This window comes from Sorex araneus, chromosome 5, assembly GCF_027595985.1.
Source record: "Sorex araneus isolate mSorAra2 chromosome 5, mSorAra2.pri, whole genome shotgun sequence".
Lineage (NCBI taxonomy): Eukaryota > Metazoa > Chordata > Mammalia > Eulipotyphla > Soricidae > Sorex > Sorex araneus.
In genome coordinates this window covers 102985537-103001983 of record NC_073306.1, presented here as the reverse complement: position 1 = coordinate 103001983, position 16447 = coordinate 102985537, and the positions used below count along the sequence as shown (strand labels likewise).

The following is a 16447-nucleotide window of genomic DNA, read 5'->3' as shown; positions in this document are numbered from 1 at the left end:
TCATGTAGGGCGAGAGTGCTACTATTCTCGTACTATTAAATGTGTGTGTGTGTGTGTGTGTGTGTAGGACACAGTAGAAAGGAAGTGATATATACTGGTTCCATGGGGGCTTCAGACCTGATCTGATCCCAAATAGAATCATCACACCCTTTGAGTTGATTCCAGGGTTGATAAATTCTAAGGTTTGGTCAGCTACTTCCTTTTCTGGCAGAAATTGAAAATATTGAGTCACTGTAAAGTGTGAGAAGCAATCTTTCAACAATAAGCAGTCATCAGAGGGTAAGGTTTTCTTTCTGATGATGAACTACACACACTTACTAAGGTTCCAAGTATAAAAAGTTTCTTATCTCCTATCAGTGACCTATTAGGGTACAGACCATAACTATAAAAATGATGGCCATTAGGGTTATGGAGATAGCTCAAGGGCCTGGAATATGAGCTTTGAATGTGCAAGGTCCCAAGTTTGATCCCCTCCACAAGGCATGACCCTCTTCGAGATCCCCTGCATTGCCAGAACGTATCTGGTTGACCCAGTATCAATAGGAGTGGCACCTGGGTTCCCTGAGCAGTGCTTGGTAGCTTCCTCACAAAACCCCAAAATGGCAAAAGGGCATGAGAGGGGTGGGGAACAAAACAAAAGTTGATAATACAATGTGCTGAACAGTAGGAATGGTTTCTTCAGTGCCTACAATACTTATTGAGTACAATAGCAACTATACTGCTTTGTTCCTGATCTTTTGAAATCCAACTTCAATCTGAGAATGATGTGGGGTAGGGGAAAAAGAATCAAGATCTCTATTTCTTACTGTGCATTTCAGGAGAGCAGATACACAGATGCAAACTGAAAACTTTAGGCACCAAACCATGGGTGGAGTTTCTTTGCTAATAAAATGTTTATGGAGAAGACTAGGGCTGACCCCATGTGTGCCAAGAAAATGGAAGAATAACAAAATAATTTCGTGCACCTGTCTTAGTGGAATCATGATCTATTGAGGGTTATACCATTGTACCCAGCTTTTTAAAAAAAGGAAGTAGTTATAAATAGCATCACTTTAGATACCATTCTATGGTATCTAAGAAGGCATATCTTCCATCATTATAAATAATAAAGATGATCACTTGTCCATAAAAAAACAACTGTCTCCTGGATAAATACTCTGCGCTCCTGGGACTTCAATCGCTAACCAGGAGAAGCTCTGACACCATCCCCTCTTATGCTGGAGTGACTAGTGACTCTGCGACTGAGCAGAGTGCAAAGGAAGTAGTGGGTGCTGGGGTCCAGAAAGAAGGCTGGCTTGACTCCCATCACGTGTGCTATTTAAGAGAGCCATCTCAATAATGATAGGGCTCCTGAGACTGAATTAAAGAGGAACTGGGGTTCTGGGTTAGAAGTGAAGTGAGAGAGTGAGAAAAAGAAACCTTTGTTAGTTCTTACATATTGATAACACATAGTAACATTAATAGCAGTCACATGACTTCCTATTCATAGCCACTATTTAGTATACTTTCTCTTCAACTGTTACAAAAGAAATATCCACAAGCATATTACTTTAGGCTCACATTATTAATGAGTAAAAAGTGACTAGTCTGAAATGTGATACTAATTCTGTATTGCAAACCATAATGCCTACAATGACAAAAAGAGAAAGAGAGAGGAGAGAGAGAGAGAGAGAGAGAGAGAGAGAGAGAGAGAGAGAGAGAGAGAAAGAGAGAGAGAAGAGAGGTGCCTGCCATGCAGGCAGGTGGGTGGGAGGTGGGGAGTGCTTGGAGGGGTGGGAAGAAAACTGGGGACATGAAGGGATGGGTGTTGTAACATTATATGACTGAAACCCAATCATGAATAATTTTGCAAAAATTAATTTTAAAAATACACATGATGCTAGTAAGTGCCCAATTGAGTTTAGACAAGATAGCCTGCCTTGACTAGTCCTAGCTGTCCTCCTATCAGCAAGGTAACTGTACCCCTTTCATAAACTGTTGGAAAAGCACAGCAAAGGGGGGAGATATTAAAGTCATCAACCTTGGGTTAAGAGAATTTTAAGCTCCTAATAAACTAAGAAATCAGGTGACTTTTCTGAGAGGTGAAAGATCGAGGGCATACACAACTGACTATACCACAAATGGTCAATACCCTACAACAGAAAACGCCTTTAGCTTGTTCACTGCACACACCACCCTCCCCCCTCTTCATAATATGTCTGATTAACCATGTCACAACTCTCCAAAAGGAGTAACCCTCGCTGTATCAGGACCAACTCAATCTTAATGATGTTGGATAATAAGAGAAACTCAAAAGTTTTATCCCCTATAATCTGCAGCACTTCATCTTATCAATTGTGAGGTTCTCTGAATCTTCCAGCTAGGCTAAAAACTCCTCCCAGACCTCCTTCCTGTGAGGATATCTCTCTGAAGACTGCCAGCAGTGCTGTTAGCCACAGATCTTCCAGAAAAGAAAAAAATCTCACTTGAAGAAAGTTTGCATGGACTTAAGAAGTTCCAACTCCATGCTCCATGGATTAAAACATGCTCACAGCAGAGGGCATGGACATTAAGAGCACCCTGTCCTCTACAAAGCCGGTTAGAGAAAATGGCAATTATTTTCCATGAGAAAACAATGACTAACTCAGAATCAAGTTTCAGGGATTAATTTCAAGGGCAGATGAATGTTGTTTCAAGAATAATAGACAAACATAACTGCAGTGTGTTCAACATGGTGTGCACCCACAAATGAAGACAAGCCATGTCCACATGTGCAAAAAGGCAAACTATTGCATTTAACTCCCATGAGTGATAGTTCGCATGGATTCTAGAGCTGCTGAAATGTTCCATCCCCCCAAACATTTATTATTTTGATCAAACTGTAGTAACTTGTACAAAAACAAAATGTTCCAAGAGGTTTTCAGTGGAAGAGTTAAGGATGTATTATAATGGTAAACAATTACATTCTTCTGTCATCTGATACTTTTTTTCCCTCTCCTTTTTGGAAACATGCTTTCTGAATTTTCAATAGTTCCTTTGTGAAGGCATCTGTTACTCACATAATTGAAAAGATGTTTGTGCAGTGGTATGCTTGAGAGTACAGTTATTTAATCTTAATGATAAAGCCCCGAGGACAGAAAATCATAAGTAGAAACCTCTTGTTATTTATCAAAAAGAAAAGGGGCTAAGACACCTAATCTATTCTCAAATTTAAATTCATGCTTGATGAAAACTATCAATAAAACATGGGACCTGCAAAGTTTCTTAAATACTATAGCTAGGGTCTAAGGGAGACGGGGGTGGGGGTAAAAACAAAAATGAGACAATAAAGGATCTTGACAAAGACAAAACTGCTGTTTGGCAAGCTTTTTTTTTGGGTCAAACAAAGAACTTGCTGTAGTTTACAGCATGACATACACACTTGATTAGTTTGTGCCTCAGGGTGTTTTTACACGCCACAGTGTAAACTCCAACTTCTATTAATTATAACTTGCATTTAGAGGCAAATTTAAGAATTTTTAAATAGAGATTTTTCAAAGGCTGTTGTTTATTTTTTTTAAAAACAGAAACCAGTTTTTCTACTCCAGGGCCTGGCGAGAGTTTTGTTTTCCTTTTTAGAAGTTTCTTGAAATATCCAAGCATTGGAAAGTTATCAGACCATTTTAGGCATGCTGAGTGATAGCGGGCAGGCTCTCACTTATAAAATTACTGGGACTGTCCTTTAGGCAGAAATTCTTTACAGATGATAAACAGAAGCAACTCCAGGCATTGGATGCTTAAGTTCACCTGATTCAGGTCCTCTAGAATGACGAGCTTGGTGGGATAGAGATGGAAGAGCAATAGCAATACATCAGCTTGACTCAATGTCAGCGCATCATGTTAGATTTCCCAGCTGCTGGATGTCGATAAGGGCCTGGAGGCCTTTTAAGGGGTTGTGGGGGAAAGAGAGAGGAAAGTTTGTGGTTGATAGCAGAAGGGTTTTCAATAGAGGGCTCACTGGCCAGGGATTCCTTTATTGAGAGAGTTTCAAAAGGAGATTCAAGTCCATAGATTGGGCAGCCCTGCCTTGGGTGACAATGGGCCATAGTTATCAATGGACTGCAAGGTGAGACTAAATATTGAAAGACTACAATGCAACACCTGCCCTTTGATATACCCAATTTGGAAACGCATTCTTAGAACTCTCCAGGCAGCCCTTCCACTCCCCTTTTCTCTATTTACCCACATTTCCTTGAGAAAATTTTGCTTTTTAAAAAAAATTTGAATTTAATATCATTCATTCAATCCCTAATTCCCAAGTCCTGATATATTCATGATGTTGTAATGGATGCACTGGGTAGTTTCAAGGAAGCAATATGGTCCTTGCTTTCAAAAATAGTTTCCTCACTGTTCTTGAATTCTACAGCTGAAATGTTTTAGGCAACATATGATGATCTATCTTAAGTTGTAACCAAATCTCTCTGCTCCAGTTCAAATTCTGTATCTTCCCAGATGGATTTACTCACTCCAGTTGGAAATTTTTCTTTTTCCTTTGGTCCCTGTTGAAATCAGTGCTTGCACATATTAGTTTTATAACCTCAAATACTAAACACTCTGTCTTGTTCAAATAAACTATGAGTCCATTATTATATGATATTAATTAAGGTAAGGATCTCAGCAATTTCCAATGAATTTGCAATGGTGCATGGGAGGCTATATTAAGAATTCTGAAGCTGAGCCTAGGTTAGTGGGAAGCCACATCATTTTCCCTTACACTCCCTTCCTTACATGAAGGTGGTGCTACCATGGGCACTGTCTTGTTTGCTGCTTGCCACTCCTATTCTAATTTTCTCCATCACTAAGAGTGCTTCGTCTATGGTAAATGCTTAGACTATAATAAATTGCTCCTAAGACTGGCATCAAAAGAAAAAGGCAGTAAATTAAATGGAAAATACAGTGTAAGAAAAAAAATCTGACGATTATAAGAGGCTTTCTACCACTATCAAATGTAATCTTAGGCTACACTGGTAGAACAATGTGACCTTCAATCACTGGAGTATCATTCCCATATGCCACCATCTGGAATCATTTGAGTATTCTGATGACACAATTGAAGACTTTTACATGAGAGAATGCCAAGCTGTTAAATGTCCATGAATTGTGCTCTGAGTGTTGGATGAATGGAGTAGGAAAACTCAGAAGTAAGGAGGAGCTGTGTAAGGCTTATGGAGAACCATCATGAAGGAAAGGAAGCATTCAGAATGAATCATCCCCAAAAGACAAGGTAAGATCCGTGGGCATTCCAGAGGTCATTTTGCTTATAAGCACGTAGAAGAACAGGTGAAGAGTCTTAAATGGTGGTGCTTCTCCTTTGCCCTCCCATGTAGGGCATTTAAATAGTGACTGGATTAGCCCGATGGCCAAAGACAGTTCAGTTTGCATGGAACTTGGTGGTAGGCTACATTTTACCCATGGACATGTTTAGTTTAGCTTACATAACATACTCTCAGAAATACTGGAGCCAATATTTCTAAGTCAGGTGATGATCTCACATAAAGGTTTTCATTTCTCCATACCCTCTCAAAAATTATCTGGAACATACATAAAGGGCAGAAGCAAGAAAATACAACTAAGACACGGTATTGTCTGATCCCACTGGGTTTCTGGTGCATTTTTCATTTTCACACCAAACCACTAAACACTCACCTATGCTTCCTACCCGACAGGTTGATAGAATTTCTGATCATTGGTGTATAGTAGTGCTTTTCCATGATCTAGCGCAGAAGAATAGCTTTCTAAATTTCCTATCTGTTGCCTACTTTGGTAAGGCACCATTAAAAACAAGTTATAAGAAGGCATAAAGAATGTTTGGTATTTTCTTCCTCAACAGGTGCTTCTGTTATAAATAGATTATAGATTGACTGAGGAAATTTCTGTCCCCTTGCAATTGATATAGGCTATCATAATACAGGATCATTTCCAGTAAAAAAAAGCATAAAAATAAGCATCACTTTTAAAAAATTACATTCAGAAACATGAGAGTATTAAACACAATGCTCTATCAGTATATCAGTGCTTATTCACTCACAGCTGCTTTGCTTATTTATCATGGATGAGAATCCCACAGTTCATAGGTCAGAAAATTTCACTTTTGTCAAGCTGGTCTGGATTTCTGTGGACCTCTGAAATCTAGAATACGGGGCCCTGCCTGTGACTTTCTGAATTAAGCACTGGTCCACACCAGCGGTGTCAAAATGAGCAAAACCATACCCAAATCTTATCCTGGTTGTGAAGAGAACTATAACACATCTTCATTTTTCCTTATGATACAAGCTGTGTTCCTCAGAACCTGATATATTTACCTTAAAGTACATATCTACTTAAATCATAAGCCTTCCCCCTCAGAGGATAATTACTGAAGTCCCAGCTGTCTCTCACTTAGGTTCTACCCAAAGGCATTTGACTTGGGAACAGTTGACAGCAAGTCACTGAAAAAGGAGCTGAGTTGGCCATGTGGCATGACCCCTAGACTAAAGAATGCTGATGGAAAAAGCAAAGGGTTCGAATTTGAAATTGGGCATTAAGTAAGCAAGAAGATGAAGTGTAATTGCTCATTTCCTCCCCATACAAATACATTTGTTTATGATTTTGATTTTATAAATACTCAGAAAAGCACATCATAAAGTACTTTGGCCTTAATGCTCTTTTAAAATCCCTAATAACTTCATGTGCTCCACAGAAACAGACCATGTAATTTATTCAGGAAAATTAAAACCAGTAATCTAGTTTTCTGGGACTTTTTCCCCCCTGCATGTGCTTACAAAATTTTTTTTAAAGAAAAAGAAAACAAATCCGTACATGAAAACAAAGCCTTTAGACAGAATTCCTATTCCATTAAATCACCTTCAAGAGAATGCCATGAGAGTAACCATTTTTCTTCTTACTCTTTTACAGATAAAAAGTAAGAAATTCTGGTTCCTTTAAATAGAGTTGGACAAGAAAGTATTCCACTGGTCTTGCCCAGGAAAAAAATAGGCTTTTCTTTTTTTTCATTCTAAACACCCATATCCTTATCTATATATTCTGAGGAAGAATGTTCAGAATAACCACACTTTATAAGCTTTGCTGAGTTTGAGACATCTACATAGTAACAGTCTTATGATGGGGAAACATTAATGCTTTTTATATTGGTGATCATCTGTAACATGAGCAATTAAGTACAGTACTAATGGACTACGGCCAGGAGCCTGGTACTAATATTAAAAACTGACAGAGATGAATAGGTTTGGAAGCAAAACCAGGCTGACAACGACATTTTTATGAAGTGCTTGGACCTATTCGATTTAAACCAATCAGAGGCAAGTTTGGGTGAGTCAGGCCTTCAGCGACAATGATACATTCACAGGCATTGTACCATTTCTGCTTTGACTTAAATAAAAACACCCATTGATTCTTTTCAACAACCCGCACTTTCATTATTAAGCTCATTAATAAACCAAAAGTGCCCAACTAATACAAGAGTAATATTTACTGAGGTTGCTACTTTTTGCTTGTTGTAAAATGAAAACGTTTACAGGAAACGAGAACTATACTGCATGAAAAATAGACCAGTGGATAATCATAGTAGATCATTCATTTCTGCTCTACCAAGAAGAGCAAAGCTGGTGAACAGGAAAATATAAAAAGAACCAAGTCTCAAAATCAGAGTGAAAAGATTAACGTCAGATGAGCAGACAGCAGAATAGGAACTTCGATCATTTTGCTCTTGTTAGAAAGGTTTTAAAAATCTCCAATGACATCTGTAGATTAGATGTTTTCCCACAATACACTGACACTCCATTTAAATGGTAGCCCTTGATCAATCTTGCATATTCTTTTTCTATTGTTAGCACAGACTATAAAAAGCAAGAATGAATGATTCTACTATAATCACTAAACACAGTTTTAGTCAAGAGATACAATCTTTTCTTTGAGTAAAGCAGAACTGTCTCAAGTCCCTGGACAGATTTAAATATCTCCTGCTCTCCTCTAATAGAACCATTAAGGTGTGAACCAAGAAGTAAAACATCTAGATCACCAATTCCCAGACCTTTCTCCCCAATTAGCACACACAGAAATATGGTGATTCCTCTGAGAGCATGTTGGTTCAGATGAGTGACCATGGCATTATTTTAACTCTTGTTTGATTTTTAAAAATGATGCGTCTTCCAATTTTAGTACTGAGCCATTATTAATAACTAACTACTCATAGCATTCCATTGTATCTCGTCATACAATATGAGGGGAGCCAAAGAAAGAAAAATAAAAGCCAGCAAAACAAAATGTCAAGAATGAGTTAAGTACTTTGCTCATTACTCCGGAGCACCTAAACTCTAGTTTGGGTTGCAGGCTAGGTCAGAGATTTCATTTATCTCGAGTACAGATGTACCTTTTACTGCTCTTCCTAGTGATGCAGAACTGCTCACTACGTAGCTCTTATGACAACTGTCTTACTACTAGAGGTCTGCAAATAAAGTCATAGCAGGCAGGGAGAGAGTATGAGGACAACTTTTGTTTTTTTTAATTTTATTTGCTGTACATTTTACTGTTTGCCCAGCAATCACTTGGTGGCAACAGTTGGTTCCAATCTTGAGCTTCTTTCAACAATCCCAGAACAGTTTCAGCACATCTCCTCTAATCTGCCAGGGAACACTTCCTGCATAGGCCTGAGCCTATCCCCCACTACTCTTCCACCCAGCTCCTGAAATACCAACACTGGCAGAGTGCCTCTTCCCAGGAGGGATCCAGCACCATGAGGCCCAGTTTCCAAATTTTCAGAGGTTAATATTCTAACCTCTTCTCTCTGTTCCCTCAACCCCAGGGAATCTAAGGTCATTACCTCCATATTAATGGAGTGCTTCACACCAACACTTGTTTAAGCAATTCCCTGTAGTAAGTTATTTTTGTTGAATACCTAGTGTCGTTTTTATTTTCCTTATTGGATCCTGACTGATTCACTGAACAAACAAAATTCTAGATTTGGAAGAGTGCCATCGCTTTTAAAATTTTTAATTCAGTAAGACATTAAGCTTTCATGAAATACCCAGTCTGTCTCAATGGTGAGAACAGAGAAGATATTTTTTTAAAAACTAATAATGTTTTGCAGCTATTAAAGTTTGAGCCTTCTTTACTAGAATGTCTCAATTTGTCCAAAGACATCAGGCATTCAGGAAGAAGTAAATCTTGAAACCAAGAGACTATATTGGCATTTTACTATGATTGAGGCTAATTGCAGCATACAGCTGCTTAAAAAATTAAAATGCATATGTAAACACTCACACTATTTCTACTGCTGCTGCTACTATTACTACTACAATTACTACTTTTACTACTACAACTAGTACTTCTATTACTACTATGCCTGTATACAATGATACCATCCTGAACATGCCCAATCTGCTCAGGTCTGAGGCTAACCATCCCTTTTAACGCATCTTTTTTTTTTTTTTAATCCCACACCTATATTTCTTTGCCTATTTGTTTTCTATGGGCCCAGCACGCTTCTACTGCACCACTTGATAGCACAGTGGGTAGGGCATTTGCCTTGCATGCGGCCGACCGGGTTCAATTCCTTCATCCTTCTTAGAGAGCCCGACAAGCTACCGAGAGTATCCCACCCGCATGGCAGAGCCTGGCAAGCTACCCGTGGCATATTTGAGATGCCAAAAACAGTAACAAGTCTCACAATGGAGACGTTACTGGTGCCGCTTGAGCAAATCTATGAGCAATGGGGTGACAGTGATACAGATACAGTGATCTGTTTTCTAAATCATGTGATTTTAAAAAAGCTTTTTATGAGTTTTAATTCTTTAGCCAGATTAGTTAGGTAACTCATCTTTCTCATTTTAGTTGCTATCTGGTGAAGCAAAATGTTTTTGGGTTGCTTTTGTTGGTTTGGGGTTTGATGGTTCATATGTTGCGAACATTTGCACATTAAGGTAAGTGAGGTTTTATTAGAATAGAAGCCGTTTGAAAGCAGAGTTAGTACTTATGATAAAATGTTCTGATACCTTAACTTGTCTTTAGATGATATTTACAGAACACTAAGTGAGATACCAATGCTGTTTTGTACTAGAGCTTTAGTGTGACCTGTTAAATATACAGTGAGAATGCAGATTTTTATACTAAATGCTGAGATAAATAACACTTTTATTTAAAAGTCTGTGTACGATAATAAAAAGCAATGCTATGAATAATAAAATTTAAATTCTTATTTTAAAAAAGCAACCCTATATTTGACATTGTCAAATCAGATAACTGCCTTTTAAAGATGTTTAACAAAGTCTATACTTTTAATTTTACTTATGTGTGGGCTTGGGACCCATACCCTGTGGTTCTCAGGAGACCATGCAGTGCCAGAAATTGAACTGAACCTTCTTCATGCAAAATATGTGCTCCACCCCACTGACATATCCCTACAACCCCAAACAAAGTAACCTCTTAAGGATTCTTTGTGGCAATTTTTCATGGAACAATAAATAAATCCCAGTTTATGATAATACCTACTAAAATGTACTGGAGCGATAGCACAGCGGGTAGGGAATCTGCCTTGCATATGGCTGACCCGGGTTTGATTCCTCCGTTCCTCTTGGAGAGCCCAGCAAGGTACGGAGAGTATCCCGCCCACAATGCAGAGCGTGGCAAGCTAGCTGTGGCACATTTGATATGCCAAAAACAGTAACAACAAGTCCCACAATGGAGATGTTACTGGTGCCCACTTGAGGAAATCAATGAACAATGGGATGACAGTGCTATGAGTACTACAGACAGTGCTACCTACAAAAACATTCTAAGTCTCATTAAATGACCCTACTAAAATGGATGGACATAAAACAACCTAAAATAAATATAAGTAAGTATTGATGTATTTGGTAACATTTATATGGTCCAAAGGTGACTATATTAAGTATCTTGTTAATATTGAAATGATAACTTTCTATGTCAGGACTAAATTTATGTTTTATCTTTCAAACTCACAAGCTAAACTTGCCTATTTCTTCAGCTGACTGTCTTGCATTTCATCCATGGATCTTATGAAAACATAGAGAGATACAAATACCTCTAGTTGGCTCTCAGAAAACTGAATTTAAAACCAGGGAACTGAATCAGTCAACACTTCATTCAGTAAGGGAAAATTTCAGCAGTAAAAAAGTTGGTACAATGTAAACCAACAAAATATGATTTGAATCAAAATGCAAATATAATACATGAATTTGCTTACTGGCCTTCCTTGATTATCAGTAGCATAGTCTTAACATATAGGGAAAATAACTCGCATGGATAGAATCTTTTTTTTTTTTTTTTTTGCTTTTTTGGGTCACACCCAGCAATGCTCAGGGGTTACTCCTGGCTTTGCACTCAGGAATCACCCCTGGCGGTGCTCGGGGACCATATGGGATGCCGGGGATCGAACCCGGGTCGGCCGCGTGCAAGGCAAACGCCCTACCCGCTGTGCTATCGCTCCGGCCCCTAGGATCTTAATGTACAATTACTATTGCTTTCTGTTTATAATCACCTATTTGGAGATGAAATTGTTAGAAAATTAGAAAATGCAGAAGTTGGCATAAGACAATCTTTTGTCTAGGTCAAAAGACAGATATGAATAAAAAAAATACAAAATGGTTTTGGTGGTGGGGGAGTACCTTAACCTGGGGCCAATTTTCTAATTCAAGAAATGCTTACTTGCCAGCATTAATACATTCAATGTTAATATATTTTAAAGTTAAATTCCATGGCATGTCATAGTAATTTATGATTTCCAAAAGCTGGAGCCTACAGTAAATAAATCTACAAAGAACATATTGAGTAATTTATATTTGAGGGGGAAAAAAAGACAAAGACATCGTTAGAAAGGCAGTCAGAAGATAAAATCAACTTAAAAGAACATCTGATTTGAGTTCATATAACCAGAGAAAGCCACATTCCCTAACAATCATAAGGTGGTATGCAAAGCAAAATTGCAGAGGGCCATTTTTCTCTTTTCTAAGGGTCTTCAGACATCCCTTCACTTCACCCTTGACAAGAATCTTCTCCCAATGAACATACTTTTAAAAAGCCACAACTTGCCAATGAAGAGTTTCTTACCTTTCATAATGTCTGCGGGTGCAAGTGGCAGCACTGGTGCTCCCAGGATTACCGCCTAATTCATCATAAATATGTTTCCATTGACGGCGGGCTGTTATCTGAAAAAATGGCAATAAGAAATTCAATCTTGCATCATAGAAGACTCACAGTGCCAGGCTTCAATACATATGCAACAGTCAGAGAGAACAGTCTGCTCTGGAAACCCAGAAACAGAGAAGTCCAAATGAGTACACGGGGAGTACATGTAGGAGCATGAGAGCTTGCTTTCAGTGCTTTTCTGCACAATAAAAATGAATTTATGCTTTAGGCTCTGTATTTTGTCACCCTAGTGCATTTCATCTGAGGCATCTCTGTAGATATTCATATAGTTATTTGCCCTTAAGATCTCCAACTCTTTCTTTATGTCATGTGGTAAAGTCTCAAAATAAAATAAGATTCCAGCTAAAATATATCTTAATCTGTTTAAATGAGTCAAAGGTAAACAGTGGTTGCTCAAGGGGTGTGGAAATGCATGACCAAGGATACAGATTGGAGTGAAAGTATCAAACCTGCTTTTGTTTCTTCTGATTTTTTTTAACTCAATGAGATGCTGTCTACTTTTCAAATATGAAAGAATTGCTTCACAAATTCATTAAAATGATCTAATTAGTTATGAAATTTAGTGTCATCTGAGGTTGAATTTTTATGCCAGGTCCTTCCTCTAAACACTAAAATAAAACCCAGATCTGAAACTCTGTATGTCACAAACTGTTTTTGTTTTGTCTTGTTTTAGCTGAGGTCAAGAAAATGGCATAATTGATAAGATTCTATGAAAATTAACATATTCCAAAGTTAAAAAACACAAGCTATGTATATTATTGGGCTGGGTGAATAAAAACAAACAGCTTGTAGTATATTGAACAGCATAGTATGGCCTTGTTTTGTTTTCATTCTCCCCTCTAATTTTATTTGTGCACATAAATTAAGAATCTACAAAATAACAGATGCATGATCTGGCAAATGATTAATTTGGGGAAACCACGTCATTTACTACATCCGAGCAAGTCTAGCATTTCCTTGAAACTAGGAAGACATAACAAATTCTGTGGTCCTTGTGAACACTTCTAAACAGGATTACAGGAAAACTCTGTCATGGGAGAGGGGAGGGGGAAGGGCAGGGAGTGGCAAAGGTGTGGCATTTAATGCAATCAGCACAGAGGCTTTTTGGGAAAAATACCCACAGAGCTGCCAGAGAAGTTCATTTAGGGGCTAAAAGCAGCTGTCTTACACAGGGGGTGGGAAAGTGAGGGTGGGGGAAATCTTAATTTGCAACCAGAAGCTCTGTAATTGTAATCTCAGGAAAAGGAGAACAGTGGTTGAAAATTATAGGACAAATGGTACCTTCTCTATTTCAAACAGAATGAACCCATTCATTTGTATAAACCCTTCTGAACAGTCTCAAGTAGGACCTCAAGAGAATGTGACTTTTGCATTGTTCAATTTCCCATAAAGCACTCTCAAGCCAATTTGTTTCAATCGTTCTCATATACAGAGCTACACCTTGTATCTACTGCCAAGTTTAACTAAAAATAAAATCCCCATTTATTTGTAGCTGGATTCAGAATTTTAAAAACCCAAGCCCCTTTAAAAAGTACTCAACTATATATAAATATAGTTATATGTAGCACATAATATATATTATATAGTTGGGAATGTTTAATTATAATGAATTAAATAATATTAATATTCCTCCAATATTTTAAGAAATAGAATTTCAGGCCGATTTATCCTAAACTTATGTATCAAGGAAGATGATACATTATAGAAACATAATCCTCTCCAATGAGTCTATAATTATTCTTCAGAATCCTTAGGGTTTTCTTAAAACACACCTCTATATTCCTGCCACTCAGAGCGCATGAAGGCCCTGTGGGAACATAGTATGGCTGGAAAACAGGTTATGAAAATTCTTATTATTCTAGTTCCTATTTGCATTACATTTCAGGTTTATAAAGGAATTTCACAATATCATTTAATCCTCCTATTAGTCTGTGAAGCAAAAGGGAATTTCATTCATAGATGAAAAAAGCATGACTCAAAGTGGTTCTCATCCTTGACCAAAGAGACATGATAGTAGAGTGGCAATGCCAGAATTTGTGCTCATGTGTTTTGGTCCCAACAACAGACTTCTTTCCACTACATCAAAGTAGCCTCCACTTCTAATGATCTGGTGGAGAGCACATGAATAGAAGACAACACAGAACCCTCGGACCTTTGCTTCAAATGAAGAAGACAAAGGTGGGAATCTGTTACAAATTCTCAAGTCTGTGTTTTGCGTCTTTCGCGAATGTAGAAATAGTAGATCTCAGAGGAAAACAAGAATCTAAGGGGTTGACTGATGATAAACTTTATTTTCTTAAATCATCAAGTTAGGGGGGTGGGGGTGATAGCACAAATCTTGCATGCATCTGACCTGGGTTCAATTCCCAGCATCCCATATGGTCCCCTGAGCACTGGCAGGGGTAATTCCTGAGTGCACATCCAGGAGTGACCCTTGTGCATCACCAGGTGTGACCCAAAATAAAAAAAAAATCATCAAGTGAAACTATCCTTCCATCCACCTCTGTATCTAGTTGGAATATAGATCTGCATTCTGTTCAACACTGGGTCACGAATAAGTCCTGGTTATCTGAAAATCTATCCAATCACCCATCCATTCATTCATTATTTGGATGGCCTCCATTTGTTGGATATTGTGCTTGTAGCTAGGATCACTGTATCACTGTCATCCTGTTGCTCATCGATTTGCTCGAGCGGGAACCAGTAACATCTCCATTGTGAGACTTGTTACTGTTTTTGGCGTATTGAATATGCCACGGCTACCTTGCCAAGCTCTGCCATGCAGGTGAGATACTCTTGGTAGCTTGCTGGGCTCTCTGAGAGAAATGGAGGAATCAAACCTGGGTCCACGTTGTGCAAGACAAATGCCCTACCCACTGTGCTATCACTTTAGACAGGTAGCTGGGATGCAACAATTAAACCCAACATCAAGTTGACTTAATCCTATTGGGGTATAACCCAAAGCATACAAGCAACCAAATACATTTAAAAAAGTAGTGCAGACTGAAACAAAATGTAATGAACATATCAGTTAACATAGTTAACACAGAGGAAATGGGTCCCTCTCCTACAACCTAACTTTAGAAGCACTAGTCTATAAGGGTCCATCCCAATAATTTCTGCCTACTACAGAATGACGAAACATCTTTAAGATTAAAAAGTTATCAAAAGAAAGGAAAAAAATCTTCACATTAGTATTGAAACTGTGGCAGTAGGAAGTCAGCTTCAGGTCCCACTCAGTGTTAAAAGCTGTGTGCAGCTGGCTCAGGGGCTTTGCTGGCCTCTTGCTTAGAGGTTCTGATATTTAAAAACAGTTTTCAACTAGTGAGGGTCCATCTGGAGTGAAGACAAAGGCTGGACCTTTAAAGAAGTAGTCTCTGTTTATTGAGTGTCCACTGGCCAGCCTCAATGAATCAGACCACTCTGAGATATTTTCTTTCCACAGGAAAAGTCATAAAATATGCACTTTCCAACTTCTAAATGCTTTTAAGTACACAATTCTCCTGGGTAGACATCTCTACTGTTTGTGTCCAGATGTGCTTTTAATCCACGGCTGACCGTGGGCTCTAAAACAAGACATGTCTAAATTCTCCAAACCCACGGTGAGTCTCAGAGTCCTATAAGGAGTGACAAAAAGAGATGAGGACTCATCCTGACCCAGCTACTGGGCATTAATATAAACCTGCTTTTTTGTATTGATATACTTTATGCCCTATGACCTATTATGCATTAGTCAAGATTATTCTGCTGTCCATGTCCTTTTTGGATATGTGTTAATTAAAACTCCCCACTAGAGCAGGACAAATATTTGCCTCCTAGTCTCTAGCCCCCATTCTCATTCAACTGGGAAGTTTGATTTAGCTATGATGTTGATTTGATCACTTCTTTCATTAAACTTTGGTTCTCCTGGTCTTGTTCAGTTTTTCAACTTGGATTTATATTATTTTAGGTTCTGAAGGAAACAAAGAATTTATGGCTTTTGGTTTCCTCAACAGCAAAATCAAACTCATCCAGAAAGCTCCTTTCTTGTCATCACCTTCAATTTCCTCATTTAGATGATAGGGATTTGTGGTATCAATCCATCTCCCAACTGTTCACTATTATAGAGCACCGTGCAGGGAACAGAAGCATGTGGATATAAGGGAGAATTGTGGATGGCAGAGATGGCCAAGGGTAAGAGACATCACTGCTTTCCAGGGTTCCTAATCTAGCAAGAAATGTAATCTCATACAATTAGCCATAAAAATGATGAAAAAAGGGGCAGAAT

General features: G+C 38.3%; 1 protein-coding gene across 4 annotated transcripts in view; it reads right to left on the bottom strand.

Moving 5' to 3' along the window:
* Positions 1–16447, bottom strand: part of ARID5B (AT-rich interaction domain 5B) — a 198725-nt gene that overhangs the window by 15771 nt on the left and 166507 nt on the right. For all 4 annotated transcript variants that reach the window (XM_004616517.2, XM_055139448.1, XM_055139449.1 and 1 more), the window contains one exon: positions 12082–12179. In XM_004616517.2, the coding sequence (XP_004616574.2) occupies positions 12082–12179 (98 nt within the window). The remainder of the gene's footprint in view (positions 1–12081; positions 12180–16447) is intronic.